Source organism: Oryctolagus cuniculus, chromosome 21 (genome assembly GCF_051225735.1).
Source record: "Oryctolagus cuniculus isolate XC-2025 breed Fujian yellow rabbit chromosome 21, ASM5122573v1, whole genome shotgun sequence".
Lineage (NCBI taxonomy): Eukaryota > Metazoa > Chordata > Mammalia > Lagomorpha > Leporidae > Oryctolagus > Oryctolagus cuniculus.
In genome coordinates, this window is record NC_142887.1 from 33572623 (window position 1) to 33600358 (window position 27736).

General features: G+C 49.5%; 1 protein-coding gene and 1 long non-coding RNA gene across 4 annotated transcripts in view; one reads left to right on the forward strand and one right to left on the reverse strand.

Annotated features, from left to right (window-relative positions):
• The window catches only part of MAPK1 (mitogen-activated protein kinase 1), a 105337-nt gene extending 97706 nt beyond the window's left edge, over positions 1–7631 (reverse strand). The window contains exon 1 of one of the 2 annotated variants that reach the window (XM_051826740.3): positions 7299–7601. In XM_051826740.3, coding sequence (XP_051682700.1) covers positions 7299–7417 — 119 coding nt within the window. In that variant the 5' untranslated portion in view covers positions 7418–7601. Of the gene's footprint in view, positions 1–7298 lie in introns of both variants that reach the window. The other variant, XM_051826739.3, reaches the window with a different exon arrangement.
• An 88-nt stretch (positions 7632–7719) lies between these two features.
• On the forward strand, positions 7720–17229 carry LOC127484743 (uncharacterized). 2 transcript variants are annotated; one of them, XR_007911961.3, is made up of 3 exons: positions 7720–7836; positions 16219–16468; positions 16994–17229. It is a non-coding gene; the product is annotated as an uncharacterized LOC127484743 (long non-coding RNA). The 2 variants fall into 2 exon arrangements; XR_016227401.1 differs by lacking the exons at positions 16219–16468; positions 16994–17229 and adding an exon at positions 8749–9067 and having other exon boundaries at positions 7730–7836.
• Positions 17230–27736: the final 10507 nt, after the last annotated feature.

A 27736-nucleotide genomic window follows, 5' to 3' on the forward strand; every position in this document is an offset into this window, starting at 1 on the left:
CGCCCATATGGGATGCTGCTGCTTCAGGCCAGGGTGTTAACCCACTGTGCCACAGTGCTGGCCCCTGAATTGGTTTTTAACTTGAAGGCACAATGATGTGACCAAGGTAAGAATAAATTATACACCATTCTCGGGAAAACTCAACTTGGACGCCTTTCACAAAAATCGTTTCACAAACACCTAAACTGAGAATACACAAATTCATGGGAAGAACATTTAACAGCTAACTACCCACCAGGAGCACATTATTAGGAATGCTACTAATACCAAAATTAATTTTGTTCTGAGTCTTACTTGCACCCCAGACTCTGTTCAGATGCACTAGATTTCCCGCTGTCATGAAGTTTGGATCTTTTAGATCCAAAAAGCACACAAGAGACTTCTTTATTAAAAGTTAAATTAGCAGTTAGTAAACAAAACTAGGGATATGAATCCAGAGCTGTCCAGCCTTTACGTATGACACTGGTGAATGAGAACAACTACTGCTGTGGGTCTTTTTTTCCAAACAGGTGGTGCAAATGTCCAGCAGAGGCCCAGGGAGAATGGGCAACAGGGCAGAGTTTACAGAGGTAAACCTAGCGGAAGGCAGGACTGGGACAAGAGTGGCCTGAAGGGATGGTTCCCCAGTGCAGGACCTCCAGCACGATTCACACGGAACATACTGAAGGCTAGCAACACCTCCCCCATCACTGTGACAACAATGTCCACCACACTTCAAATGTCCCTGGAGAACGGAGGTAAAAGCCACTCTTCCTGAGTACCACTAGGCAAGCTGAGAGACTAGGCACGGTGGGAAACAGTGTAAAAGAGACCAAGTGGGCAAACAGCAAAAATGTGATGAGGAGCTGGATGGATGAGGAGTAATGACTCTCACTCACAAGGTCAAGTCCCAGGCTCCTCAGCACACATCCTTCGGGACTCGCCAGCCTTAGCTGTCTTAGCTCCAGCCTTGTCCCTAAGGTGGCCTAACAGCGTGTGGTCTTCCTGACCTGATGGGCTACTGTCATACTCCTGTGCTTCTGCACGTACCTGTCCCTCCGCCTCGTCACACAGCACCCGACCCAAGAGTCCATGAAAACGGAGATGCCTGCACCCCATATTGCAGTACTTGACCCCAGCTTCCTGCTAATGCAGGAACCCTGGGAGACAGCAGCAAAGGCTTAAATGATTGGGCTCCCGCCCTCAATCTAGACGCCCTGGACTGAGTTTCCAGTTTCCCAGCTTTCACCTGGCTGCTCAGTCCTGTCCATGGTGGGCACGTGGGGGCCAACAATAACAAAAGTGTGAGAGGCCCTAACAAGTCAGTCCGTGTCACTCAGGCTTGCTTTTTCTCACACCACTTCACACGCCCTTCCTAGGTAGCACTGGTACAGTCCCCAACTCCATCCCATTAGCTGGACAAAAGGGCAGGGGCCATGTGAAGCCTGGCACATTAATGCTCCACCATGTTTTCTGAGCAAATGACCTCGCAGTAAAGGTTTTAAATGCTAAAAAGTGATAGAAGACAACAGATATCTTTTGTTCTTGAAAGCATCTGTTTCCTCAATTCTAATCTTCAGGTATCACTAAGGAACCAGACAGGTGGGGCTGCTCTATCACTTCCTATTTGCGTGTAACTGAGAAGTTATTTAAGGGTCAGCATTGTGGCATAGCAGGTTAAGCTGGCCACCTGCTATGCCAGCATCCCACATGGATCCTGGCTGTCCCACTTCCCATCTGGCTCCCTGCTAATGAGCCTTGGCAAACAGCAGAAGATGGCCCAGGTCCTTGGGTCCCTGCACTTACATGGGAGACCAAGAGGAATCTCCTAGCTCCTGGTTTCAGCCTGGTCCAGCCCTGGGTGTTGTGGCCACTTGGGGAGTGAACCAGCAGATGGAAGAGCGCTCTCTCTCTTTCAAGTAAATAAACAAATAGGTAAACAAACAAACAAACAAACTCTGTATCTAAATTTCCTCACTGGTATAAAAAACAAATAAAAAGGACAACCACTTTTGCAAAATAGAGTTGATGTACAGGGGACAAAAAAATCCAGAAAGTACTGAATCAGTGCTAGTTCTACTTGTCTGCTATAATCACAAAAACCTGAACAGACTAGAATATTGTATCATCAGAAATGTGATCACAATGTTTTTTTAAGTTGTTTTTTTTTTTTTAATTTTTTGACAGGCAGAGTAGACAGTGACAGAGACAGAGAGAAAAGTCTTCTTTTTGCCGTTGGTTCACCCTCCAATGGCCGGCGCGGCCGGCGCGCTGCGGCCGGCACACCGCGCTGATCCAATGGCAGGAGCCAGGTGCTTCTCCTGGTCTCCCATGGGGTGCAGGGCCCAAGCACTTGGGCCATCCTCCACTGTACTCCCGGGCCACAGCAGAGAGTTGGCCTGGAAGAGGGGCAACCAGGACAGAATCCGGCGCCCCGACCAGGACTAGAACCCGGTGTGTCAGTGCCGCTAGGTGGAGGGATTAGCCTAGTGAGCCGCGGCACCGGCCACAATGTTTTTTAAGGAGAGTCTTCGGATGCATTCTGTTTGCCTTCCACAGGGTTCAATAGCAACCCTGTAACGTCCTCAGATATTGCACAGTCCTGGCTCGCTGTCTTCTTCCGGAACTTGCCCTCTGTGGATACCTGAAGGCAGGTGTTCCTCTGGCTCGGTTCTCAGATCTTTTCCATTCTTGTCCACCTGCAAGGCTTCACTCAGCAGGCCTACGAAGATGACTCCGCAATCTGACATATTCAGAAACATCTCAAGCTCAAGCATCCGAAGTAGACCCTTCGCATCTCAGTCCGTCAGATCAGCAAGCACTTGGCTTCAGCTTCGCCTTTCTCACCCCTCCTCGCCCTTCTCGTCTTCCGTTGCAAATCTCAACAACACTTGGGTTCCTCTTCCTTTGTCTACCATTTAAAGCACATATCTGCCAGTCTCCTCTTTGGTCCTTCCATTCTATCTTAGTGGTTCTTAACCCTTCTGGGACAACAGACTCCTCCGATAATTAGCTGAATGCTAATCCACAGCAACAAATGCTATAGAATATTTACCGAAAAGACAGAAATACAAAATGCATGCTTGCCGACTCACCTAACCAGTGACCCCAGTAATGATCTGTACTCGCCCACTCCAAGCCTTTAACTACCATTTACACAGATTTTCATCCCAGCTCCAGATGCCTTCCGGACAGAAGCTTGGGGGGTGGGGGATGGGGGGATGTCCACGACATCACCTGGTCTGGCTTTGGCAAGGCAAACACAGGTGGGGCCCGAAATTCAAAAAACCTTTAGCAGGCTGATTTTTAAGTCGATAATTTTATGTGGCCTGAGAAACCTGCCTGGCTACAGCCAGCATCCCCTCTGGATCATGGAACTGCCAGCCTCCAGGACTCCTGGAAGGAACAGCTATTTCGTTCCCTATCGTTCGTAAGGCCCTGTCTCTCTCCATCTCAGAAATTCCCAGGGGCAGGATTTGGCATAGCAGTTAAGACTCCACTTGGAAGAGCTGCATCCCTTATCAGAGTGCCTGGGCTCAAGATGCTACACTGCATCTGATCCAGTTGGGAGACCCAGAAGCAGTTCCAGGCTCCCGACTCCTGCCTGGCCCAGTCCTGGCTGTTGCAGGCATCTGGGGAGTCAATCAGTGATGAAAGATCTCTTTTTCTGTCTCTCTTCCTGGTTTTCAAAAAATTAAACCTTTAAAAGATACAAATTCCACCTCCCTGGCCCTCACACTTTGCTTCTGCTCTTGCACCTTCCCATGACTTTCAACAACAGCCCCTGTTAGATTCTGTCTACACACAGCCCCTCACCCATCCTCTGCCTTCCCTGGATACCGCTCCTTGGGAGGGAACACAGCCTAGCACCCTACTGCTTTTCCCTATCATTCCCACCAGTTTGTCACTCTTTCTCAAAAATTTGAAACTGACCAAGTGACTGCCTCTTTCAAAAACATTAATACTTGCCCACTGCACAAATACACTGTTAAATTCAGGTTTCTAAGAGTGCCCTGCGGTTTGCCACCTAAGCACGTTCCCAGGATTAGACTCTACAGCTCAAGCTGTCACTTGCTCCTATTATCTGCCTGTCAAAAACACACCCACTCTTAAAGGCCCAACTCAAACCCCATTCTTCATCTTTATAGCTGGTAGCTTTGGGATCCGCAAGGAGGGAAGGCCTAGACTTCCGGGAATGGAGAGGCCTACTTCCGGGGAAGAAAGTCCTTGTCAAGATCCCTGCAGGTGCCTAAAGGTCAACCAATGAGGATCAGACCCGCCTCAACCTTTAACTCCCATGCCCTGAATCTATAAAAGGAGCTCTCCCAATCTTTGACGCGCGACTTCCCCGGCCCCCACTCTGTTGGGACCGGGGAACCTCGCCCGGGAGCGGAACCCCAATAAAAGCCTGTGAATTAATTGATTCGTCTGCCTGGGAAGATTTGTTGTGCACCTGGACACCTTACAATAGCCTCCACATAATGATCAGAGAAAGGCTCTGACTAAAATAATCAGAATTACTAAGAAACTAATTCAAAAATTGAAAAAAAAAAAACTTGCAAATAGCCAAAACTCTAAGTATTTCTAGAATCACTGTTGTTTTTTTAAATCGCTATTCAATATTAACATTTTAGGGCCGGTGCCGAGGCTCAGTAGGCTAATCCTACGCCTTGCGGCCCTAGCACACCGGGTTCTAGTCCCGGTCGGGGCGCCAGATTCTGTCCCGGTTGCCCCTCTTCCAGGCCAGCTCTCTGCTGTGGCCCGGGAGTGCAGTGGAGGATGGCCCAAGTGCTTGGGCCCTGCACCCCACGGGAGACCAGGAGAGGCACCTGGCTTCGGATTAGCGCAGTGCACCGGCCGTGGTGCGCCGGCCACGGCAGCCATTGGAGGGTGAACCAATGGCAAAAAGGAAGACCTTTCTCTCTGTCTCTCTCTCTCTCTCACTGTCCACTCTGCCTGTCAAAAAAAAAAATAAATAAATAAATAAAAAATTTAACCACGAAGTCCTCCATAACCCCAGCACTGTATTTATCAAAAGCCAAACAATGTGCAGTATAGATTAACGGCAGGTTGTATCACCAACTTGCAATAATCTGTAATCTGGGCCCACGATTCAAATGTCAATTATATTTGTTTTATTTCAAAAGAGAAAATTACAGCAAGAGAAGTTAGCACTTCAACTGGAGACAGAGGTTGGATTAGTCTACAGCAGTGACAGAAACAGCTTCTAAATCGACATCACCCTCAGATTAAAGAAAAAAATCTCATCAGCTAAGGGAAAAAAATGCTTTCAACTGACATATCCTAAAGATTTTTTTTCAGTTCATATTTTATATAATTAAAGGGGGGAGGGGTGTCAAAGGGCATGACGGGCAATCCTGAGCCTCTCATGAGATAGTCACTGGTGTACTCACCAGCAGGCATGACAACAATAACACGTGTGACACAGAAGGGATACCAGGGGCAGTACTTTCTTTATTTTTTAAATTATTTTAATTTTTTGACAGGCAGAGTGGACAGTGAGAGAGAGAGACAGAGAGAAAGGTCTTCTTTTTGCCGTTGGTTCACCCTCCAATGGCCGGCGCGGCCGGCGCACCGCGCTGATCTGATGGCAGGAGCCAGGTGCTTCTCCTGGTCTCCCATGGGGTGCAGGGCCCAAGCACTTGGGCCATCCTCCACTGCACTCCCGGGCCACAGCAGAGAGTTGACCTGGAAGAGGGGCAACTGGGACAGAATCCGGTGCCCCGACCGGGACTAGAACCTGGGGTGCCGGTACCGCAGGTGGAGGATTAGCCTAGTGAGCCGTGGCGCCGGCCTCCAGTACTTTTTCAGAGCCTAATTTCTTTCAGGCCTGACCTAATTTCTCTTTTCACTTCTTAGCTGGGGTGGGGGTGGGGGTGGGGGTGGGGGTGGGGGGAAGTCATGCTAATTTTCACAGCTGTATACTGGGGAGCAATTCGCTCCTAAAGCAAACGAAAACATGCAGGATTCAATTATTCAAAAATAATTCCAACTACTTCTATCTAGTCAAGGTGATTGGTAAAGCAAGTGCTCCATGGCATTTCTGAAGTCATCATCACTCAGATTTGCATACGTTTCTTAAACAGACTCGCACACAGCAGTAAAAGAGGCTAAAAATCCCGAAATTATCACTGATGCTATTTTAAGGGACGCTGGGTGTACCACAAAGATCTCAGGCTTCAATCTCAAGACTGACACTTTCTTCTATGACCTTAGAAAATTGGCACCTAACAGAGGGATATTACCAGCTTTTCCTTTGGGGTGGGGTGGGGGGGCTGTTCAAATAAAATACGGATGTGGCACACAGTAAGGGGCACGAAGCAGTCCACAAATTAGTGCTCAGTTACTTCATTCATCAGGAAAAGACACACTCATGAGACTGAGAAGCAGGAGAATCTACTTCTGCACGAAGCGCCTCTTCCGAGGGAGCCTTGCGTGTGACTGTGCAAAAAAAGTCCCCGAAAGGCGGAATGTATACACTGACCGCTAAAATACCAACAGCAAAACCCTCGGTCCTCGGGCCAACACGACAGGATGCATCTATACTGGTTAGGAGCTCACCTGAGAGGAGGGAAGAGAGGGAGAGGAAAAAAAAAAAAAAAAAAAGAGCAAATTGGGCCCAACTGCAAGCAGATTTAATAAACCAAGAGGGATGCCGGCTGCTTATTCCTGAAACGCACGGTAACACATGCATGCCCGTTTAAACATTAAAAAAAAAAAAAAAACTGCAAGACGAATTCTTCATACAAGCCACACTGCCGACCTGGGTGCTTTTTCGGAAGGCCTGCTCAGGCGAGCACCAGCTAACGACCGCTGAGGGACAGACACTTCACGCACAGCCGGCCGCCGTTCCGCACACACGCAGGGTCCAACCGCGTCCAAGCCCAGGGCCATGCATCTGACGGCATTCCCGGCTTCGCGAGCACCCCGGGGCGCGACGGATGCTTCCGTTCCCCTCCTGGGCTGGGGATCGGGAATCTGGGCTTGCAATCTACATTTCTGAAATCTTGGGGGGTGGGGTGGAGGAGCCGGGCTGGAAACCCAGCGGCTATCCGGTGCAGGGCGTCCGCGGGTCCCGGCCTCCGCCCCCCTGCGGCGAGCGAGGGCCCGGCCCGGGACCGGCCACCGGCCACGAGCAGCGACATCTTAAACCTCGAGCCGGGGCCCTGCCCGAGGGAGCCCGGGACTGGGGTCGACCGCTGCGCGGGAGGCCGAGACGCGGGCGAGGCCGCGGCGCATCCGCTGCAGCCCCGGGCGGGGGAGCGGGCCAGGCCTGCGGGGCGGGCGCCGACACTCACCACACCATGCCGTAGGCGCCCTCGCCGATGTACGAGAGGTTGGTGTAGCGCGGCCCCACGTCGAACACCTGCCCGCGGACCATCTCCGGGCCCGTGCCCGCCGCCGCCGCCGCCGCCATGTTGGCTGCCGGGCCGCCGCCGCCGCGCTGGGCTCGACGCTCCGCGGCCGCCGCTCCGCTCCCGCCGCGCTTCCCCAAGGGACCGCGCCGCCGTCCGTGCAGCCGCCGCAGCTGACCGCCAAAGAGGCAGGAGGGCGCCGCTTTCGGGGAAGCGGAGAGCCGACGTCCGCTCGCCTCGACTGCCCGTCTCACTTACTGACTGACGGGCGGGCCCGCGGGCGGAGGGAGGGGCGCGCGCCGAGCAGGGCGCCGGGGCGGGGCCGAGCAGCGTGCTCGAGGATTGGCTGCCTGCGGCTGGGGGCGGGGTCGCGCGGGCCGGCGGAAGCGGCGAGCTCAGGGCGGAGCGCTGCGGCGGCGGCGGCGGCGGCGGCGGCGGCTGCGGAGGAGGCGCCGAAGGGCGCGGTCACGTGCGTTCGCTGGTGAGTCGGCGCGGGAGGCGGCTGAGGAGACGCTGAGAGCGGGATGGGGAGACGGGGCGTCACAGGGCTGACCCTGAGGGGCCGGGGCTGGGGCCGGGCGGCGAGCTCGGACAGTGCGGGGGAAGACGAACGACGCTGCACACGTGGGCTTCGGGCCCTCTGGGGCCCAAACGCTCTGAACAACTTAGGAGGTGTGGAGACTATGTTAGGAACCAGAATACGTGGTCCAGACCGAAGAGATTTGAGTACTGAGAACGCGTGAGACAGGAGAGGCGGAGTGGGTCTGCCCTTAGATCCGCCCTCGTAGAAGATAACTTCCGGAGAGAGGTTTCTCAGGCTGAGGTACTTTCTATGGAGAAATGTCAAGCAGAGTAAGGGGCAGAGAGGAGTGGGTTGAGACACCTGAGGAAGACTCGAGTTGCCACTCTGAGACCGAGACCCATGTTAGGCCGGATGGACATGAGCTTTGAGACGTAGAACGTACTGAGCTGGAAACACCAGGGTGGAATCGCTAAAACCAATAGTCACAGACACATGAGAGGCTGAAAATTAAAAAACTGCAATCTTGAAGCAGACGGATGCCAAGGAAGCTCAGGCCACGCGGTGGAAGATGGGCCAGCCACCGCCTCGGAACCATTTCCTTGCCGTCTGCAGAGGGAAGTGAGAAGGCAGACTCCCCTCATAGCCTTCAGAGCTGCTAATTCGAGACGGCTGGAAATCAATAAAGATTAGCCAGTCAGTCTGGCGCGTTAAAAGCCCTGTGGGAGAGAAAAAAAATAGTGTTACATAAGGGGAAAAAAGTGCTACACCCAAAAGTGAGTTCAAATGTTAGTCCGTGAAGCAGAACCCAATTTTGAAAACACCTAATTATTCTTGATTCTGAAAGGACATTGCATCTCTTTTTAAAAACAGGATGATGAGGGACTGGCATTGTGGCACAGCAGGTAAAGCTGCCGACTGCAGTGCCAGCACCCCAAGTGGGCACTGGTTTGTATCCAAGCTGCTCCACTTCTGATCAGGCTCCCTGCTAACAGCCTGGGAGTAGCAGTGGAAAGTGGCCCAACACCTGCCACCGACGTGGAAGACTAGGAAGAAGCTTCTGGTTCCTGGCTTTGGCCTGGCCCAGCCGTGGCTGTTGCAGCCATCTGGGAAGTGAAACAGTGGATGGAAGATCTGTGTGTGTATGTGTAACTCTTGACTTTCAAATAAATGAATGAATCCTTAAAAAAAAGGCTGAAGTAAATGGAGAGTATCATGAAATCAAAATCACAATAACCAAGACAAAAGCAATGGTTGAAGGAGTTATAAGACGGCTTGATAATACAAAAGGGCAAATCAGCAATGTAAAAGACAAATGTGAGGAGATAACTTCAAGAATATAGAACAAGTGATGGAATTTTTTTTTAAGATTTTATTTATTTGAGCGGTAGAGTTACAGACATTGAGAGGGAGAGAAGCCAGGAGCCAGGTGCTTCCAGTCTCCTATGTGGGTGCAGGGGCCCAAGGACTTGGGCCATCTTCTACTGCTTTCCCAGGCCACAGCAGAGAGCTGGATGGGAAGAGGAGCAGCTGGGTCTCTAACCGGCACCCATGTGGGATTCTGGCACTGCAGGCAGAGGATTAACCTACTGCACCACAGCGCCAGCTCCAGTGATGGAATTCTTTAAGAGAAAAGATAATGGAGATGGAGAACATCATGAGGATTCAAATTATAAGCCCCCTCCCCCCCAAAAAAAGAGCAAATCAATTAGAAGCAATAATCAAAATTATAATTAAAAAAAAATTACCCTGGGGCCCAGTGGTGGGACCTAGTGGGTTAAGCTGCTGGCTAGGATGTGGTGCATCCCATGTGGGTACTGGTTCATGTCCTGGCTGCTCCACTTCCAATTCAGCTCCCTACTGATGCACCTGGGAAAGCAACAGAAGATGGCCCAAGTGCTTGTGCCCCTTTTGCCCATGTGGGAGACTTAGATGGAGTTCTAGACTCTTGGCTTCAACCTGGCCCAGCCCTGGCTGTTGTGGACATTTGGAGAGTGAACCACCAGATGGCAGTTCTCTGTCTCTCCTTCTCTCTCTAAATCTGCTTTTCAAATAAATAAATAAATCGTTAAAACAAGAAAAAGAAAACTTCCTGGGACCAGTGTTGAAGGTGCAGTAGGCCTGTAATGCTAGTATCCCATATGAGTACTCATTCCATTCCCAGCTGTTCCACTTCTGATCCAGTTCCCTGCTCATACACTTTAGAAAAGCAGTTGAAAATGGCCCAAGTGTTTGGGCCCCTGCCACCCACGCAGGAGACCCAGATGGAGTCCCTAGCTCCAATTTCAGCCTGGCCCAGCCTCAGTTTTTGGCCATTTAGGGAGTAAAACCAGCGGCTGGAAGATCTTGGTCTTTCCCTCTCTGTAACTCTGCCTTTCAAATAAATGGTTTTGTTTGTTTGTTTGTTTTAACATTTATTTATTTATTTGAAAGGCGGAGTTACGCAGAAGCAGAGAGAAAGAGAGGTCTTCCATCCACTGGTTCACTCCCCAGATGGCTACAATGGCTGGAGCTGAGCCAATCCAAAGCAAAGAGCCAGGAGCTTCTTCCTGGTCTCCCACACAGGTGTAGGGGCTCAAGCATTTGGGCCATCTTCTGCTTTCCCAGGCTATAGCAGAGAGCTGGTTTGGAAATGGAGCAGCCAAGACTCGAACTGGTGCCCACATCGGATGCTGGCACCACATGGATGCCCACTATGTCACAGCAGTAGCCCCGAAATAAATTTTTTTTTAAATAGAAGTATCCTTAGATCTGAAAAGATCTAAGTTAGAGGTAAAATATTGAGTAGATTCATCAGGATTCAGAAATATAAGCACAATCGAACCTCTAGACATAATCTGCAGAAAATGCTAGATTTTAGGGATAAAGAACACATCCTAACAGTGTACAGTGCCATGTAGGGAAGGAGATTATTTATAAAAGGAGCTAAAATCCTAGCTTTCCCTAGATGCCCTCTCTGCAGAAGTTAAATGCCGAAAGAAAATGGAAGAGAACTGATAGCACTCCCTGGGTGATTACATTCGCTCCAGTGCCTTAGTTCTTGTCAGATCTTGAGCTGATACTCAGCATCCAGCTCTTGAACCTCAGGTTATCCTATCATAAGGACAGCGCTGTGTGATTCCCACAGGTGCTTCAGCTCCACAGAGCCCAACCTCCAGTGGCAGCCGCCCGAGATCTGTGCCTAGACTGCCAGAGGGTTTGAATCGTGGCTGCTCCACCTGCCACCTGTGTGACCTCGGCCTCAGTTTCCTCGGGCTTCAGTTGGGCATTACAATAGTACCCACCTCATAAATAAGTTGTACAGAGTAAATAAAATGTGAAGAGCTTCGCACATGGTACATTATGTACCAAATAAATATTATCTGTTATTATTATCTACCCCACCCAAACCTGTTCCACATCTTGAATCTATGAAGAGCATCACCTTCTCCCAGACACTCAGGCTGCCAGTTTGGCTATGATAGTCAACAACATTTTACCTTACTCCTGACGACATCCGCCCCCTCCAACCCCCATCCAACCAATGAGAAACTCCTGTGAGTTCTTCTTTAATGTTTGAGAAGTCTTTACAACGCAAAGCATCATCTCCAGAAGAGCACCTTTAGCTTATCTGGGAGTTTGTTAGAAGTCCAGTCATCTCGGAGCCAGCATTATGATGTAGCAGGTAAAGCTGCCACCTGTGACACTGGTATCCCATGTAGGCACCCAGATGCATCCTGGCTGCTCCTCTGCCAATCCAGCTCCCTGCTGATGGCCTGTTTGGGCCCCTGCCACCCACGTGAGAGACCTGGATGAAGCTCCTGGCGTCAGCCTGACCCTTGGAGCCATGTAGGGAATGAAACAACAGATGAAAGATTCCCTCTCCCTCTCTGTCTTCCTCTCCCTGTCAGTAGCTCTGGCTTTCAAATAAATCAAAAAGGAAGAGAGAAGAAAAGAAAAGGAGCATCTTAGGCCCACCCCAGACCTACTGATCTGCATTGGAACAAGATCTCCAGGTGATATGTATGTGTATTCCACTTGGAGAACCACTTCAACCTCACTGCCACTCTGTCCATCTATTTTCTTTTCTTATTTTTTTTTAAAGATTCATTTATTTTCTTTGAAAGAGTTATACAGAGAGAGGGAGAGAGAGAGACACAGAGATCTCCCATTCACTGATTCACTCCCCAGATGACCTCAATGACTGGGGCTGGGGCAGGTCAAAGCCAGGAGCCAAGAGCTTCTTCAGGAACTCCCACGCGGGTGCAGGGGTCCAAGGACTTGGGTTATCTACTGCTTTCCCAGGCCATGGCAGAGAGCTGGATTGGAAGTGGAGTAGCCGAGACTTGAACCAGCACCCACGCGGGATGCCAGCACTGCAGGCAGCAGCTTTAACCTCTACGCCATAGTGGCGGCCCCTTCCCTCCCCTTTTTAAAGCAAACCTTTGGTCCCGGTTACACTCAGTGAGACCTTTGCTAACTACCCCTCCACCCCAATCTCCTCTTCCTCTCCTCTCCTTGCTTTCCCTCTCCCAGCCAGACTAGACTACCCTCAGTTCTTTCCTATCTTTTGGTCTTAGGTGTATTAACTTCTCACCCTGTTAAGATGTCCTCTCTGCATCTGTCCCGTGTTTGTGGGACATTTTTAAGCAACCACATTGCCATGGCATGATGGCTCTGACCAGAATTTTCTCCAAAGAACTCCTCTTGCCTGGTTCCATAGGCTCTGAGCAACCTTATGATGAGAGTTTGGGTCTACCTATAGGCTTTTTTTTTTTAATGTATATATTTATTTATTTTTTGACAGGCAGAGTGGACAGTGAGAGAGAGAAACAGAGAGAAAGGTCTTCCTTTACTGTTGGTTCACCCTCCAATGGCCGCTGCGGCCAGTGCGTTGCGGCCGGCACACCGCGCTGATCCGAAGCCAGGAGCCAGGCACTTCTCCTTGTCTCCCATGTGGGTGCAGGGCCCAAGGACCTGCGCCATCCTCCACTGCACTCCTGGACCACAGCAGAGAGCTGGACTGGAAGAGGGGCAACCAGGACAGAATCCGGCGCTCAACCGGGACTAGAACCCAGTGTGCCAGCGCCACAGGCAGAGGATTAGCCTATTGAGCCGTGGCGCAGGCCCTACCTAGGGTCTTCTGACAAGTTCTCTGAGCTCAGGAGAGCCTGTGCAGGTTCTGTGGCAATTAATGATTATTCTAAGATAGGGTTTAGTGTCAACAGTTTATGCTGAATCAGATTAGCATTAGCCAGGCCCAGGTGCACTGACAATGACAAATTTCTGAAAGCACAAAGCTGAAAATTTTCCAGAACACTGTGAAACCATACCAGGCTACCATCAAAGCCCAGCTTAGATGGTGGCCAGCTGCCTACCTGGATGTTTTCCTTATTGTGTGTCCAGAGTGGCAACAATCACAGATATGCAAAATCTTAGCAAACTGGTGTTTTGGTCCGAAACATCCAAGGCTAGATAATTTCTGAAGGATAGAAGTTGCTTTGGCTCATGGTTCTGGAGACCATGAACCATATATAAAGAGCCTAGTGCCAGCATCTCTCAGCATATGGAGAGGCCCTCATTGCCTCATGACATGGTGAGACTGAGCAAGCTTGCTAGAGAGAGAGCTCACTTTTATAACAAAGCCACTGCCACAAGAACCCATTATTCCATGAATGAAGATAATCCTTTCACTTGGGTAGAGCCCTCCTGCTCCAGTCAGCTGCCAAAGGCCCCACCTCTCAGGTCGCATTAACATATAACTGGAGATTCAGTTTGCAAGACATCAAATGAACACATAGCAAATGTACATCTGTTATTTTTGCCTGCCCAACATGGACTCTTTCTTCTGGTAACAAGAACCCAATTTTTCTTTGGTGACCTGTCCCTTCTGTGCTTGGTTGGCTGAACCCCCAAGCTCCAAGAGCAAGCAATGACCCCTGGCTCCCTAGTCAGAATCACAGATTGTTGGTGCAGGGAGGATGGACATGTGACCTGATCCAGGCCAGTGACACTCAGCTCAGACTTGGCAGAAACGTCTGGAGAAAGTGTAGTTTCTTTCTGCTGGCGTGCTAGGGCAGTGACTGTTGAGTCCGAGGGCAAACATGCTTGATGTTAGAAATGCCCTCTGAGAATGATGGGGAGACAGCAGCAGAGTTAGAGGCAGAACTAGTTTCTTCCTTTTTTTAAGATTTATTTTTTTTTTCAAGATCTATTTCTTTATTTGAGAGGCAGCTACAGAGGGAGGGAGGGAGAGCGCGTGAGTGCGCGAGTTTCCATCCACTGGTTCACTTCCCAAATGGCTGTAAGAGCCAGAGCTGGGCTAATCTAAAGCCAGGAGCCAGCAGCTTCTTCCGGTTCTCTCACATGGGTGCTTGGGCCATTTTCCACTGCTTTTCCAGGTGCATTAGCAGGGAGCTGGATTAGAAGTAGAACAGCCAGTACTCGAACCCATATGGGATGCTGGTGCCACAGGCAGAGGCCTAACCTGCTATACCACAGTACCAGCCCCTGGAGCTAATTTCTTGATGCCATAGTTTGAGGCTGGATTTAGCTGAGGCCAGGCTTGATGGGTTCATATGTTAATATATTATCTTTTTTACTCAAGTCAATTGGAGTTAGGTTTCTGTCATTTTGAAACCATGAGAGTTCTGACTAATACCCGCCCAGTTAACTCCCTTTTCTGCAAAAATCACTCAGAATTGTACAATAAATTACTGAGACATGAATCAGAGACTCATGAATGATGAAAAGAGAAAAAGAACTGGCAATGAGCCTTGAAACTTGCTAAAGATACAGAGATAACTGAATAAAACCACAACTCAGTAGAGAATGTTAGATACTAATAAGTTGAAATAATTGTTGTTGCTATGGTAACAAACAAAATGCAAAAGAAAAAATTGAGAAAAGGGATTTTTTAAAATCTGCTTTTAAACCTCAGATTATGTAATGAAAACCAGCGAGGAAGAAAGGGGGAAAAAGCAAGACATTAAGTCTTTGTTTTAAAATGAGGATAAAAGTTATTTTGAAAAATAGCATAATTTCATATAATTTTAAAGTGTAAAATGATACACAGTGTATATAATTATTACATGAGAAAAAATTCACACATCAAAAATGAGGAATCTTTCTTTTAAATATTTATTTATTTATTTGAAAGGCAGAGTGACAGAGAGGCAGAGATATCTCCCATCCATTTGTTCCTTCCACAAATGGTCAGAACAGTTGGCTGGACCAGAGTGAAGCCATGAACCAGGAACTCAGTTAGTGTCTCCCACGTGAATGGAAGGAACTAAAGTACTTTTTTTTTTTTTAAGATTTATTTTATTTATTTGAAAGAGTTACAGATAGAGAGATCTTCCATTCACTGGTTCACTCCCCAGAGCTGAACTGATCCAAAGCCAGGAGTTTCTTCCAGATCTTCCATGTGGGTGCAGGAGCCCAAGGATTTGGACCATCTTCCACTGCTTTCCCAGCCACAGCAGAGAGCTGGATCGGAAAAGGAGCAGCCGGGACTAGAACCGGTGCCCATATGGATGGCAGCACTTCAGGCCAGGGCTTTAATCCGCTGCGCCACAGCGCCAGCCCGAGAACTAAAGTACGTGATCTGTCATCTGCTGCCTTCCAGGTGCGTTAGCAGGGAGCTGTATCAGAAGCAGAGTAGCAGGAATGCAACCAGCACTCCAGTGTAGGAACTTACTGCACCTACACACTGACCCCAGACATCAAGAGTTTTCTGTCAAGAACTGTATTGGACTCTTCTTACATTTGTATATGGAAAAGAAATAGCAAGGATTCATAAACAAAAATATCAAAATACCTGAAAATTTGTCTGGCACTGTGGTGTAGTGTGTAAAGCCACCGCCTGCAGTGCCCAATCCCATATGGGTGCCAGTCTAGTTCTGGCTGTTCCTCTTCTGATCCAGCTCTCTCCTATGGCCTGGGAAAGCAGTGGAAGATGGCCAGTGTCCTTGGGCCCCTGCACCAACATGGGAGACCTGGAAGAACCTCCTGGTTTCAGGCTTTGGATCGGCGCAGCTCCGGCCGTTGCAGCCATCTGGGATGTGAACCAGCAGATGGAAGACCTCTCTCTCTCTTTCTCTCTCTTTAACTCTGATTTTCAAATAAATAAATCAATCTTCAAAAAAAAATCAGAAAATTAGATAAGTAAAGCTTAGAGTAGGTGTAACAAATAATCCAAATAAAAATAAATACATATAAGAAAATAAGCCAATAAAAATAAATAAATATGAAAAAGAAAGCTAGGGGCTGGCACTGTGGCATAGCAGGTAAGACCACCACCTACAGTGCTGGCATCCCATATGGGCGCTGTTTCAAGTCCCTGCTGCTCCTCTTCCAATCCAGCTCTCTGCTATGGCCTGGGAAAGCAGTGGAAGATGGCCCAAGTCCTTGGGCCCCTGCACCCACGTGGGAGACCCAGAAGAAGCTCTTGGCTCCTGGTTTCAGATTGGCTCAGCTCCACCCATTGCAGCCATCTATGGAGTGAACCAGCAGATGGAAGACCTCTCTCTCTCTCTCTCTCTCTCTCTCTCTCTGCCTCTGCCTCTGCCTCTGCCTCTCTGCCTTTCAAATAAATAAATACATCATAAAAAAGGTAAATAGCTAAAATTCCTATGTGAAACATGGAACTCTCAGATCACAACAAAGGGAATATGTATTCTGAATATATACTGTCGCTTAAAAGATGTGGAGAGGGGCAGACATTTGGCATAGCAATTAAAGTACAGTTTGGGACAACTGTATCCACGTGCCCAGGCTCCTGCACTTCTGATCAGCTTCCTTCTCATGCACAGACTGGGAGGCAGCAGGTGATGGCTCAAGTACCTGGGTCCCTGCCAGTAATGTGGGAGATGTGGATTGATTCTGAGCTCCTGGCTTTGGCCTGGCCCAGTTCTGACTGTATTTGAGGAGTGGATCAGTGGGTGGAAGATATATCTCTGTCTCTTTGTTCTTCTCTGTCCCTCTGTCTTTAAAATAAAATGGAAATAAATTATTTTAAAAGAAATATGTGTATATATGGGGGCCGCGCTGTGGTGCAGCAGGTTAAAGCCCTGGCCTGAAGCACCGGCATCCCATATGGGCACTGGTTCGAGTCCCGGCTGCTCCTCTTCTGATCTAGCTCTCTGCTGTGGCCTGGGATAGCAGTAGAAGATGGCCCAAGTCCTGGGGCTCCTGCACCCGCGTGGGAGACCCAGAAGCTCCTGGCTCCTGGCTTCAGATCGGCACAGCTCCGGCCATTGCGGCATCTGGGGAGTGAACCAGCGGATGGAAGAGCTCTCTCTCTCTCTCTGTCTCTACCTCTCTCTGTAACTCTGTCTTTCAAATAAATAAAATAAACATTTTTTAAAAAAGAAATATGTGCATATATATAACATAGCAACACAAAATACAAAGCACAAATCTTCAGAAAGACAACTTTTAGAAAGTTATAGTAAAATACATCACACATCACTATCAGACTGTGAAAGAAAGTAAACAAAATTAGGAATGGGTTGAACAGAATTAACATGGCATAAAAAACGTATTCTAGGGGCTGGCACTGAACTTAGTAGGTTAAGCATCCACTGGAAGTGCCAGCATCCCATATGTGTGCTGGTTCATGTTCTGGCTGCTCCTCTTCCAGTCCAGCTCCCTGCTGATGGCCTGGGAGCAGTAGAAGATGGCCCAAGTGCTTGGGCCCTTGCACCCATGTGAGAGAAGCTCCAGGCTCCTAGATTCAGATCGGCCCAGCTGCACAGCTGCAGCCATTGTGGCCATTTGGAGAATGAACCAGTGGATGGAAGATCTCTCTTTCCCTCTCACTCTTTCTCTCTCTCTCTCTCTCTCTCTCTCTCTCTCTCTCTATCTCTCCCCCCCCACCCGTCTGTAACTCTCCCTCTCAAGTAAATAAATCTTAAAAAAAATATTCTAAGTTCTGCACACACACAAATATATATATATACACACACACACACACACACTAAGGGGTACTTGAAAAATTTCATGGAGGAGTCCGTGCTGTGGCATAGTGGGTAAAGTCATCATCCCATATGGGTTAAGTTTGAGTCCTGGCTGCTCCAATTCTGATCCAGGTCCCTGCTAATTTGCCTGGGAGAGCAGTGGAGAATGGCCCAAGTCCTTGGATCCCTGCACCCACACGGGAGACTGGGAAAAAGCTCCTGGCTCCTGGTTTCAGTCTGGCACATCTCTGGCAGTTGCAGCCATTTAGGGAGTGAACCAGAGGATGGAAGATTCTCTCTCTGCCTTTCAAATACATAAATAAATATTTTTTTAAAAGTTCATGGAAAATCCAATTAAAGAAATTTATTTCAGTGCAAAGAAATTTTTAAATCCATGCATAATCGTCTTGTAATACATACTTTTCATGAACTTTTAAAAGACCTTCTTATACATAAACCCCCTCTCCAAATATCCCTGAAACATTTACAAAAGCTTTTTGGGGGGCCAGTGTTGTGGCATTAAAGGGTTAAGCTGCTGCCTGTGATACTGACATACCATGTGGGTGCCAGTTCACGCCCTGGCTGCTCCACTTCTGATCCAGCTCTCTGCTGTGGCCTGGGAGGACAGTAGAAGATGGCCCAAGTCCTTGGGCTCCTGCACCCACGTGGGAGACCTGGAAGAAGCTCCTGGCTCCTGGCTTCAGATCGGTTCAGCTCCACCCATTGTGGCCATTTGGGGAGTGAACCATCGGATGGAAGACCTGTCTCTCTGCCTCTCCTTCTCTGTGTAACTCTGACCTTCAAATAAATAAATCTTTAAAAAAAATACAACACTGCCCTGGAATCACAGGCTGCATTCAAATCTCACTATCTCATGAGCTCTCTTACCTTCCTGGCCCACATTGAATCCTGGACCCTGTGTTCATTTTTTGTTATCTTTATAGTCTTCTGAAGTCTGTAGCATTTCCTTGTTCCATCCTTCATGACCATTGTTTTTCTCTTCCTTATTAAACTATTTTTTTAATTAGCATAGTAAAATTGACTTTATATTTCAATTTTTTAAATTATTTGAAAAATTGACAAAGTGGGAGATGATATAGATGGAGTGGAGGAGAGAGAGACAGAGAGAGAGACAGAGAGAATGAGAGATTTTCTAGCCACTAGTTCACTCCCTAAATGACCACAATGGCCAGGGCTGGACCAGGCCAAAGCCAGGAGCCAGGAACTCCATCCTGGTCTCCCATGTGGGTGGCAGGGGCCTAAGCACTTGAAACATCATGTAGTGTCTCCCAGGCACATTAACAGGAAGCTGGATTGGAAGTGGAGCAGCTGGGACTAGAACCAGCATTTCTATATGGGATGCAGGCATCAGGAATAGTGGCTTAACTCACCATGCCACAACTCCAGCCCCTATAAATATGTGTAGATGTATGTGTAATCCCACCACAAGAAAGACATACAACACTTCCTTCACTCCTCCAACCCAAAGAATGTCCTGTGACAGATGCATTTGGGAGGACACTAATATTCAGGGCAGAACTTAAAATACGCTACCTTTTCAGGCAGACTTCTTTGATTTAGCACAATGCCTTTCAGATTCATCAAAGGTGCTGCATACAGCAACAATGTGGTATAACTATTTATATACACACATACATTTTTAGAGATTTATTTAAAAGGTAGAGTGACAGAGACAGAGACTCTCCATTCGCTGGTTCATTCCCCCAAACAACCACAGTGGTCTGGTCTACACCAAAGCCAGGAGCTGGGAATTCTAATTGGGTCTCCATGTAGGTGCAGGAGCCCAAGCACTAGGGCCATCTTCCACTGCTTTCCCAGGTGCATTAGCAGGGAGCTGGATCAGAAGCTGAGCATCTGGGACTCGAACTGGCACCCATATGGGATGCCAGCATCACAGTCCCTAATGTTGAGATACAAATTATATACTTTTTAAAAAATATTTATGTATTTATTTGAAAGAGTTACACACAGAGAGAAGGAAAGGCAGAGAGAGAGAGAGAGGTCTTCCATTTGCCTGCTCGCTCCCCAGATGACCGCAACGGCTGGAGCTGTGCCAATCCGAAGCCAGGAACCAGGAGATTCTTCCAGGTCTCCCATGCTGGTGCAGGGGCCCAAGGACTTGGGCCATCTTCCACTGCTTTCCCAGGCCATAGCAGAGAGCTGGATTGGAAGTGGAGCAGCCGGGACTCGAATCGGCGCCCATATGGAAGACCCCTCTCTCTCTCTCTAACTCTTTCAAATAAATAAATATTAAAAAAAAAAAAAAAAGAGTGCCAGTTACTTTACACCCTGACCTGCACACAGCAGGGTCTTTTTGGTTTTTATTTTTAATTTCAGCTATCCTGAAAATGACAAAACAGAGGGGCAGGTGTTTAGCATGGTGGTTACGATATTACGAGGGATACCCACATCCCCTCTTGAAGTCCCTGCTCTCCTTGCAATCAAGTCTTCTGCCAGTGTCCACCCTGGGAGGCAGCAGATGATGGCTCCAGTACTGGGTTCCTCCTCATGTTTTCTTCTGAGAGTTCGATAGTCTTACATGTGGATCCATTTTGCACACGAGGCTTAGGCTGAGGTTCATTGTCTCGCCTACGGAGGCCCATTGCTCCGGTACCCTGGGTCACAAAGACAATCCTTTCTGCGCTCAATTACTTTGGTGGCGTAGTAAAAGCTGCAGTCTGCAGGAGGTGACGTCAGGCAACACGACCGAATCGGAAGCTCCAGGAATCTGTCCATGGAAACAACTGAACTGATAGCAACTGCCTGGAGCAGTGATTTTGGAACACTCTGGAATCTGGCAACGGCCAGGGCAGAGCTGGGGAGAGAGGCAGGTCAATGTCAATGGAGCTCTTTTTTTTTTTTTTTTTAAAGATTTATTTATTTGAGAGGCAGAAGTAATCTTCTGTCCGCTGCCTCACTCTCCAAATGGCCACAACAACCGGAGCTGGGACTGTCCAAAACCAGGAGCCAGGAGCTTCTTCCAGGTCTCCTACATGGGTGCAGGGCCCCAAGCACTTGGACCATCTTCCGCTGCTTTCCCGGCCATAGCAGAGAGCTGGATCAGGAATGGAGCAGCCAGGTCTCGAACTGGTGCCTATATAGGCTGGCGGCTCTGCAGGCAGAGGATTAACCTGCCACGCCACAACGCTCTCCCCTGGAGTTGCGTTTCTCACACAGCAGTGGCTGCCTTCCCTTATCCACTGTGGCCAAAGGTTGTGGGGACTGCAATCCCCGCTCCGGTGAACAAGAAAAGCACCTGTCTTCCAAAAATCAGGGTTTGATCACCAACAGATCAGCCCTCATCTCAACACTCATGGGTAGAAACAGTGTCCAGACCACAAGAGGATTTAAAGAGATAGGATCGATTCACTTTTCCCCTCTTGGGAGCCATTCATTTCAGTCTCATCAAGTCACTGGCTGAGCCCAGAGAACATGGAAGAGATTTTTCACTGAAAATACACCAGCTGGGGCAGGCGCTGTGGCGTAGCAGGTAAAGCCACCGCCCTCAGTGCTGGAGTCCCACACGGGATCTGGTTTGAGTCCCGGCTGCTCCACTTCTGATCCAGCTCTCTGCTATGTCCTGGAAAAGCAGAAGAAGATGGCCCAAGTCCTTGTGTCTCTACCCACATGGGAGACCTGGAAGAAGCTCTTGGCTTCTGGCTTTGGATAGGCACAGCTCCTGCCATTGTGGCCATCTGGGGAGTGAACCAGTGGATGGAAGATCTCTCTCTCTCTCTCTCTCTCTCTCTCTCTCTCTCTCTGTAACTCTACCTTTCAAATAAATAAATCTTTTAAAAAATTGAAAGGAAAAAGATGCTATTGGGACGCCTGTGTCCCACGGCAGATAGCCCAGGCTGGGCTCTTGGCTCCATCTCCTGTGACCAGCTTCCTGCTAATTCCTGCCCTGGAAGGCACTGGTGATGGTTCAAGTGGTTGGGATCCTGCATAGGACTGAATTGAAATCAGGAGCCTGGAAGTGCATCCAGGTCTCCCATGTCGGCGGCAGGGGCCCAAGCATTGGGCCACCTTCCGTTGCTTTCCCAGACGCATTAGGGGGGAGCTGAATTGGAAGTGGAGCAGCTGGGACTTGAACTGGGTTGCTGGAGTCACAGGTGGCTACTTAACCTGCTGTGCCACCCAGACAGAGACAGAAACAGACAGTAATCTTCCATCTGCTGGTTTACTCCCCATATGCCCACAATAGCCAGGGCTGGACCAGGCTGAAGCCAGGAGCCTGAAATTCAACCTGAGTTTCCTACATGTATGGCAGGGACTCAAGTATTTGAGCTCATATCCTGTCCCCCAAGGATATGTATTAGTAGGAAGCTAGAGTCGACATTCAATTTTCTTCTCATTTCAACATAAATTAAAATAGAGCTGTAAAAGTACTGGGTGCCAAGGGGGCTCTGTCTCAGCCTGCATCCATGCGGAGACCCAGGCCATGCGTGGCTGGCTGGAGGCCACAGACCCGATGCTGTGTCCTTCCTAGAGTATCACGTAGGCAGGCACAAGGTGATGAGTTGCTGATGGTGCTAACCACAGTCCCAGAGTCACCCTGTGTCCACCAGATTTTTCCATCCTGAAGCTGTTGTTGGCGTGAGTGTTTGGGCTCACAGTGAAGGCGCCTGCATCCCCCTCTGAAATGCCAGGGTTCCACTCCCAGCTCTGGCTCCTGACTCCAGTTTCCCACCAAGGCAGACTCTGGCAGGCAGCATGATCTCCCTGCCATGTGGGAGACCTGGATTGGGTTCTCAGCTCCTGGCCCTGCCCCAGCCTCAGCAATGGTGGCCATCTGGGGAGTGAACAAGCAGATGGGAACTTTGTCTCTCTGCCTCTCAAATAAATAATAAAAACTATTCTAAAAAGATACAATGTTCTCTTTTGCACTGGATTAAGTAGGAAGATGCTTCAAAAGGTTTACGGAAAATGGAATTAAAATTTAAATTTTTGGCTGGCATTGTGGCGTAGGTTAAGCCACCGTCTGCAGTGTGGGCAATCCCACTTGGGCGCTGGTTTGAGTCCTGGCTGCTTCACTTCAGATCCAGCTCCTAGCTAATGTGCCTGGGAAAGCAGTGGAGGATGGCCCAAGTGCTTGGGCCCCTACATCCACATGGGAGACCTGGAAAAAAACTCCTGGCTCCTGGCTTCAGTGGCCACTTTGAGAGTGAACCAGAAGATGGAAGATTTCTCTTTCTCTCTCCCCTCTCTCTGTAACTCTGCCTTTCACATAAGTATAACAAGTGTTTAAAAAAAAAAGGAAAAACAAATTTATGGGCTGGTACTGTGGCTCAGTGAGTTAAGCTATTGTTTACAATGTCAGCATCTCATACTGGAATGCTGATTTGAGTGCTACCTACTCCACTTCCTGCTAATGTGTTTGGAAAGGCAGTGGAAGCTTGGGCCCCTGCTACCCATGTGGGAGACCAGGATGGAGTGCCTGGCTCCTGGCTTCAGCCTGGCCCAGACCTGGCCATTTGGGGAGTGAACCAGTGAATGGAAGAGTTCTCTGTCACTCTTTCAAATAAACAAACCTTAAAATATATGCATGTGTGTATCTCCCCAAATGGAAATCCATGCAAGATTTTTTCATAATATGGATATCCCATAAAATGTTTAAGACCCTGCATATTTTGTGGAGGGATCTTTGTGAATATGCCAATGCTCCAACTGTCCATTTTATTTACTTATAAAAATACAAAAATAAAATAAATTTATAAAGACACATGCGTGCATGCACGCACACACACACACATGCACACACACACAGAAAGCTCCCATCTGCTGATTCACTCCCAAGATGCCCACAGAAGCCAGGAGAGCTAGCCAAGTCTCCTCTGCGGGTGGCGGTAACTCAGCTCCCTGAGCCATCACTGCTGCTTCGCTGGGTGCACACTGGGAGGAAGCCGGAGTTGGGAGGCGGAGGTGGTCTCTCCTCCTGATGGGCACGGGGCAGGAGTGCGACAGATTTTGTGGAAGCCAGTATTTGAAAATACTCCCTAGATTTTGCAATATTCTGTTATCAAACCTCCACCCAGCAGCCTGGGTTCCCATGAATCCACAGTTCTGCCGGATCCAACCCACTGCTGTGACACCTCCCAAATGGCGCTTTCTCGGTTGCGTCACCCCTTCTACAGCCACCGGGCGCCCTGCAGCGTGAGGGAGAGCTTTCCGCCTCTCCAGTCCGTAAGGACTCGTGGGTGTCTGTGTTTGTCTTTATGTTGATGCTCCAGCTGTCCCAGACTTGATCAGTGACAGTCCCTTCAGGCTCCTGTGTGTGTGTGTGTGTGTGTGTGTGCCAAAGCATTTATGGAAAATGCAGTATCTTTCAGTTTTGTTTTCACACACACATACACACACACACATATGAAGAGTCTTCAAAGAAGCTCATGGATGGGCTGGCGCTGTGGCATAGTGGATATGGCTGCTGCCTGCAGTGCCAGCATCCCATCTGGGCGCCGGTTCGAGTCTCGGCTGCTCCACTTCTGATCCACTCCTTGCTAAAGCACCTAGGAAAGCAGAAGATGGCCCAAGTCCCTGGGCCCCTGCACCCACATGGGAGACCTGGAGGAAGCTCCTGGCTCCTGGCTCCTGGCTCTGGATCAGCACAACTCCGGCCGTTGCTGCCAACTGGGGAGTGAACCTGCAGATGGAAGACCTCTCTCTCTCCCTCTGCCTCTCCTTCTCTCTGTGTGTAACTCTAACTTTCAAGTAAAATAAATAAAATATTAAAAAAAAAAAAAAGACCTGGCTTCTCTACTTTTGATCCAGCTCCCAACTAATGTGCCCGGGGAAAATGTGGACGATGGCCCAAATGCTGGGTCCTGTTGCCTGCATGGGAGATAGAGATGCAGTTTCTGGTGCCTGGTTGTGGCCCAGTCCCGGTTGCGGTGGGCAGTTGGGGAGTAAACCAGTGGATAGAAGAGCTCTGTCTTCCCTCTCTGTTGCTCTGCCTGTTCAAGTAAACAAATAAATCTTAAAAACAAACAGCTCCCATTCACTGGTTCACTGCCCAGATGCCCTCAACGGCCTGGGCTGAAGCTGGGAGCTGGGAGCTAAACCCAGGCCTCCCACATGGGTGGCATGAACCCAGGTCCTTGAACCATCATCATCGTCACCAGCAGGAATCAGGGATCAAGAGTGGAGCCAAGTATCGAACCCAAGGACTCTGAGGGCGGACATGGGTGTTTTTATTTCTAGGCCAAATGCCAGCAAACTCTGTGCAGTGTCCACATATACAGAGAGGGGGAGGGAGATGAGAGAGAGAGTGAAGTCACACCAGCATCCTCAGTTCCTTGGGGCTCCATCTAGCTTTCTCCTTGCTGCATTTGCAATTTCCCTCCCCAGCACTGAGAAGCCTGGCTTCCATTACCCTCAATATATTGGGCTCCCTTTTCCAACTACACCAGCTGCCTCCTTGGCTCCCAGCCTGTTGGCACCTCAGAAGGAAGAGATGGCAGAGGGAGGGAGGTGAGGGGACAGGAGCAGGAGGTGGGTGAAAGTGCTGTGCAGCCTGGCCCTCCACCCTACCCTGACCTCCTTTCTGCTTGGTTCCGCCCACCACCCACCACTCACCAAGCCTTGCAGCCTCAAGCAGCCCTGGGCTCTCCCTGCCCCAGCCCCTTCTTGGGCACACTCATTCCCTCAGCTTCTAAGAGGGCTTCCTGCCCTTTTCCCTCCCTCCCTCCCTCCCTCCCTCCTTCTTTTTGTTCTTTAAAATTTATTTATTTATTTAAACAGCAGAGTTACAGAAAGAAGGGGAAGAGACAAAGACAGAAATCTTCCATCTGCTGGTTCCCTCCCCAAATGGCTGCAATGCCAGAGCTGAGCCAGGAACTTCATCTGGGTCTCAGGTGTGGGTGGCAGGGACCCAAGTCCTGGGGCCATCATCTGCTGCCTTCCCAGGTGCCTTAGCAGGGAGCTGCATCAGAAGTGGAGCAGCAGGGCTGGTACTGTGGCATAGCGGGGTTAAACTGCCACCTGTGGTGCCATCATCCCATATGGGTGCCAGTTTGAGTCCTGGCTGCTCTACTTCTGATCCGGTTCCCTGCTAATATGCATGGGAAAGCAGTAGAAGATGGCCCAAGTGCTTGGGGCCCTGCAGCTCTACGGGAGACCTGGAAGAAGCTCCTGGCTTTGGCTCAGCTCAGCTCCAGCCGTTACGTTTGGGGAGTGATCCAGTGGACAGAAGATCTTTCTCTCTGTCTCTACCTCTCTGTCTATAACTCTGCCTCCCAAAATAAATAAAAAATATTTTTTAAAAAGTTTATTTATTTACATTTACTTAAAAGGCAAAGTGACAGAGAAAGAGAGAAATTTCCTATCTGCTGGTTCAATTCCCCAAATACCCACAACAACCAGAGGTAGGCCAGGCTGAAGCCAGGAGCCAGAAACCCCATCCAGGTCTCCCAATTGGCAGAGACCCAATTACTTGGCCCGTCACCTGCTGCGGCCAGGGTGTGCATTAGCAGGGAGCTGGGATCTGAAGAGGGGGAGCCAGGATTGAAACCAGCACTCAATATGAGAGATGGGAGTGCCAAGTGGTGACTTCACCCCCTGTGCCAAATGCCCCCACCCCAATGTGTTAAGGATGCCCGTGGAGGGCACGGGGAGGAAGGGGAGCCATTTGGCAGTTTGATATTATTTCTACCATGTCATCCCTGAGCTTATAACACCCAAGTCTCAGATGCTCAAATCTTAGTAAAGGAAAAAATAAAAAAAGAGGGTGGGGAGGTGCATGGTGACCTCCACGGGAGCTCCAGGGGAGACAGGCCACACTTCTCCCTCCTGCAAACAACACTGCTGCAGCTCTGCGGCCCAGCAGTGGGGGGTCGGGGGTGGCCTTGGGTCCAGCAAGAGGGGCCAACCCCAAGGTCAGGTGTGTGCACTGCATCCCAGAACCTCAGAGGTGGTGGAGGCAAGAGAAGAAAAAAAACAAAAACCAGCCACGGCTCCCCCCAGGCCTAACCCTGGGGAAGCTACCATCAGCACGGAGGGGTGCCCAAGGCCATGGAAGTTGGCAGAGCTGCGTTCCAGGCCAGGTCTTTGCCTTCTGCCCCTCTGGCTGCCTGCAGATGGAGGAGTCCACCGTGGCCTTGCCCACCTTGGTGAAGCACGAGTTTCACCTGGTGGACGTGATGGACTCACGTGGACACCACCTCGGGGGCAGGCCCTGGGCGCAGGACGGACAGACGAAGAGAAGGTGGCCCCTGTTTTGTTTATTCCTCGGTTGTGGAGGCCGGGCAGTCAGGAGTGTGTGGCCGGCATCCAGGGAGGGCTCCTCGTGAGCTTGGGTCCAGTGGGGAGCTGGATCTGAAGTGGAGCATCTGGGACTCAAGGTGGTGCTACCATACGGGATGCCGGCAGCACAAGCAGCAGCTTAACCCGCTGCGCCACTAGGCTGGCCCGTTTCGCTATTATGCTTGCTAGCTCATCTCTGACATCCATATTCTGTGTATCGTTGGCTTCCTTTTTGTTTGTTTATTTTTGGAAATGGAATAAAAGATAAGTTGGGGGGGCGGGTGCTGTGGAGTAGTTGGTAAAGCCTCTGCCTGCAGCATTGGCATTCTATATGGGCACCGGTTCAAGACCCGGCTGCTCCTTTTCCAATCCAGCTCCCCGCTAATGCGCCTAGCAAAGCAGCAGAAGGCGGCCCAAGCCCTTGAGCCCCTGCACTCATGTGGGAGACCCGGAAGAAGCTCTGGGCCCCTGGCTTTGGATTGGCCCAGTTCTGGCTGTTTAGGCCATTTGGGGAGTGAACCAGTGGATGGAAGACCTCTCTCTCTGTTTCTCCCTTTGTCTGCCTGTAACTGCCTCTCAAATAATAAATAAATCTTTAAAAAGAAAAGATAAGCTGGTTTTGGTGTAAAAAATTGAAATCCACATATAGTTTTTTAAGAATACAT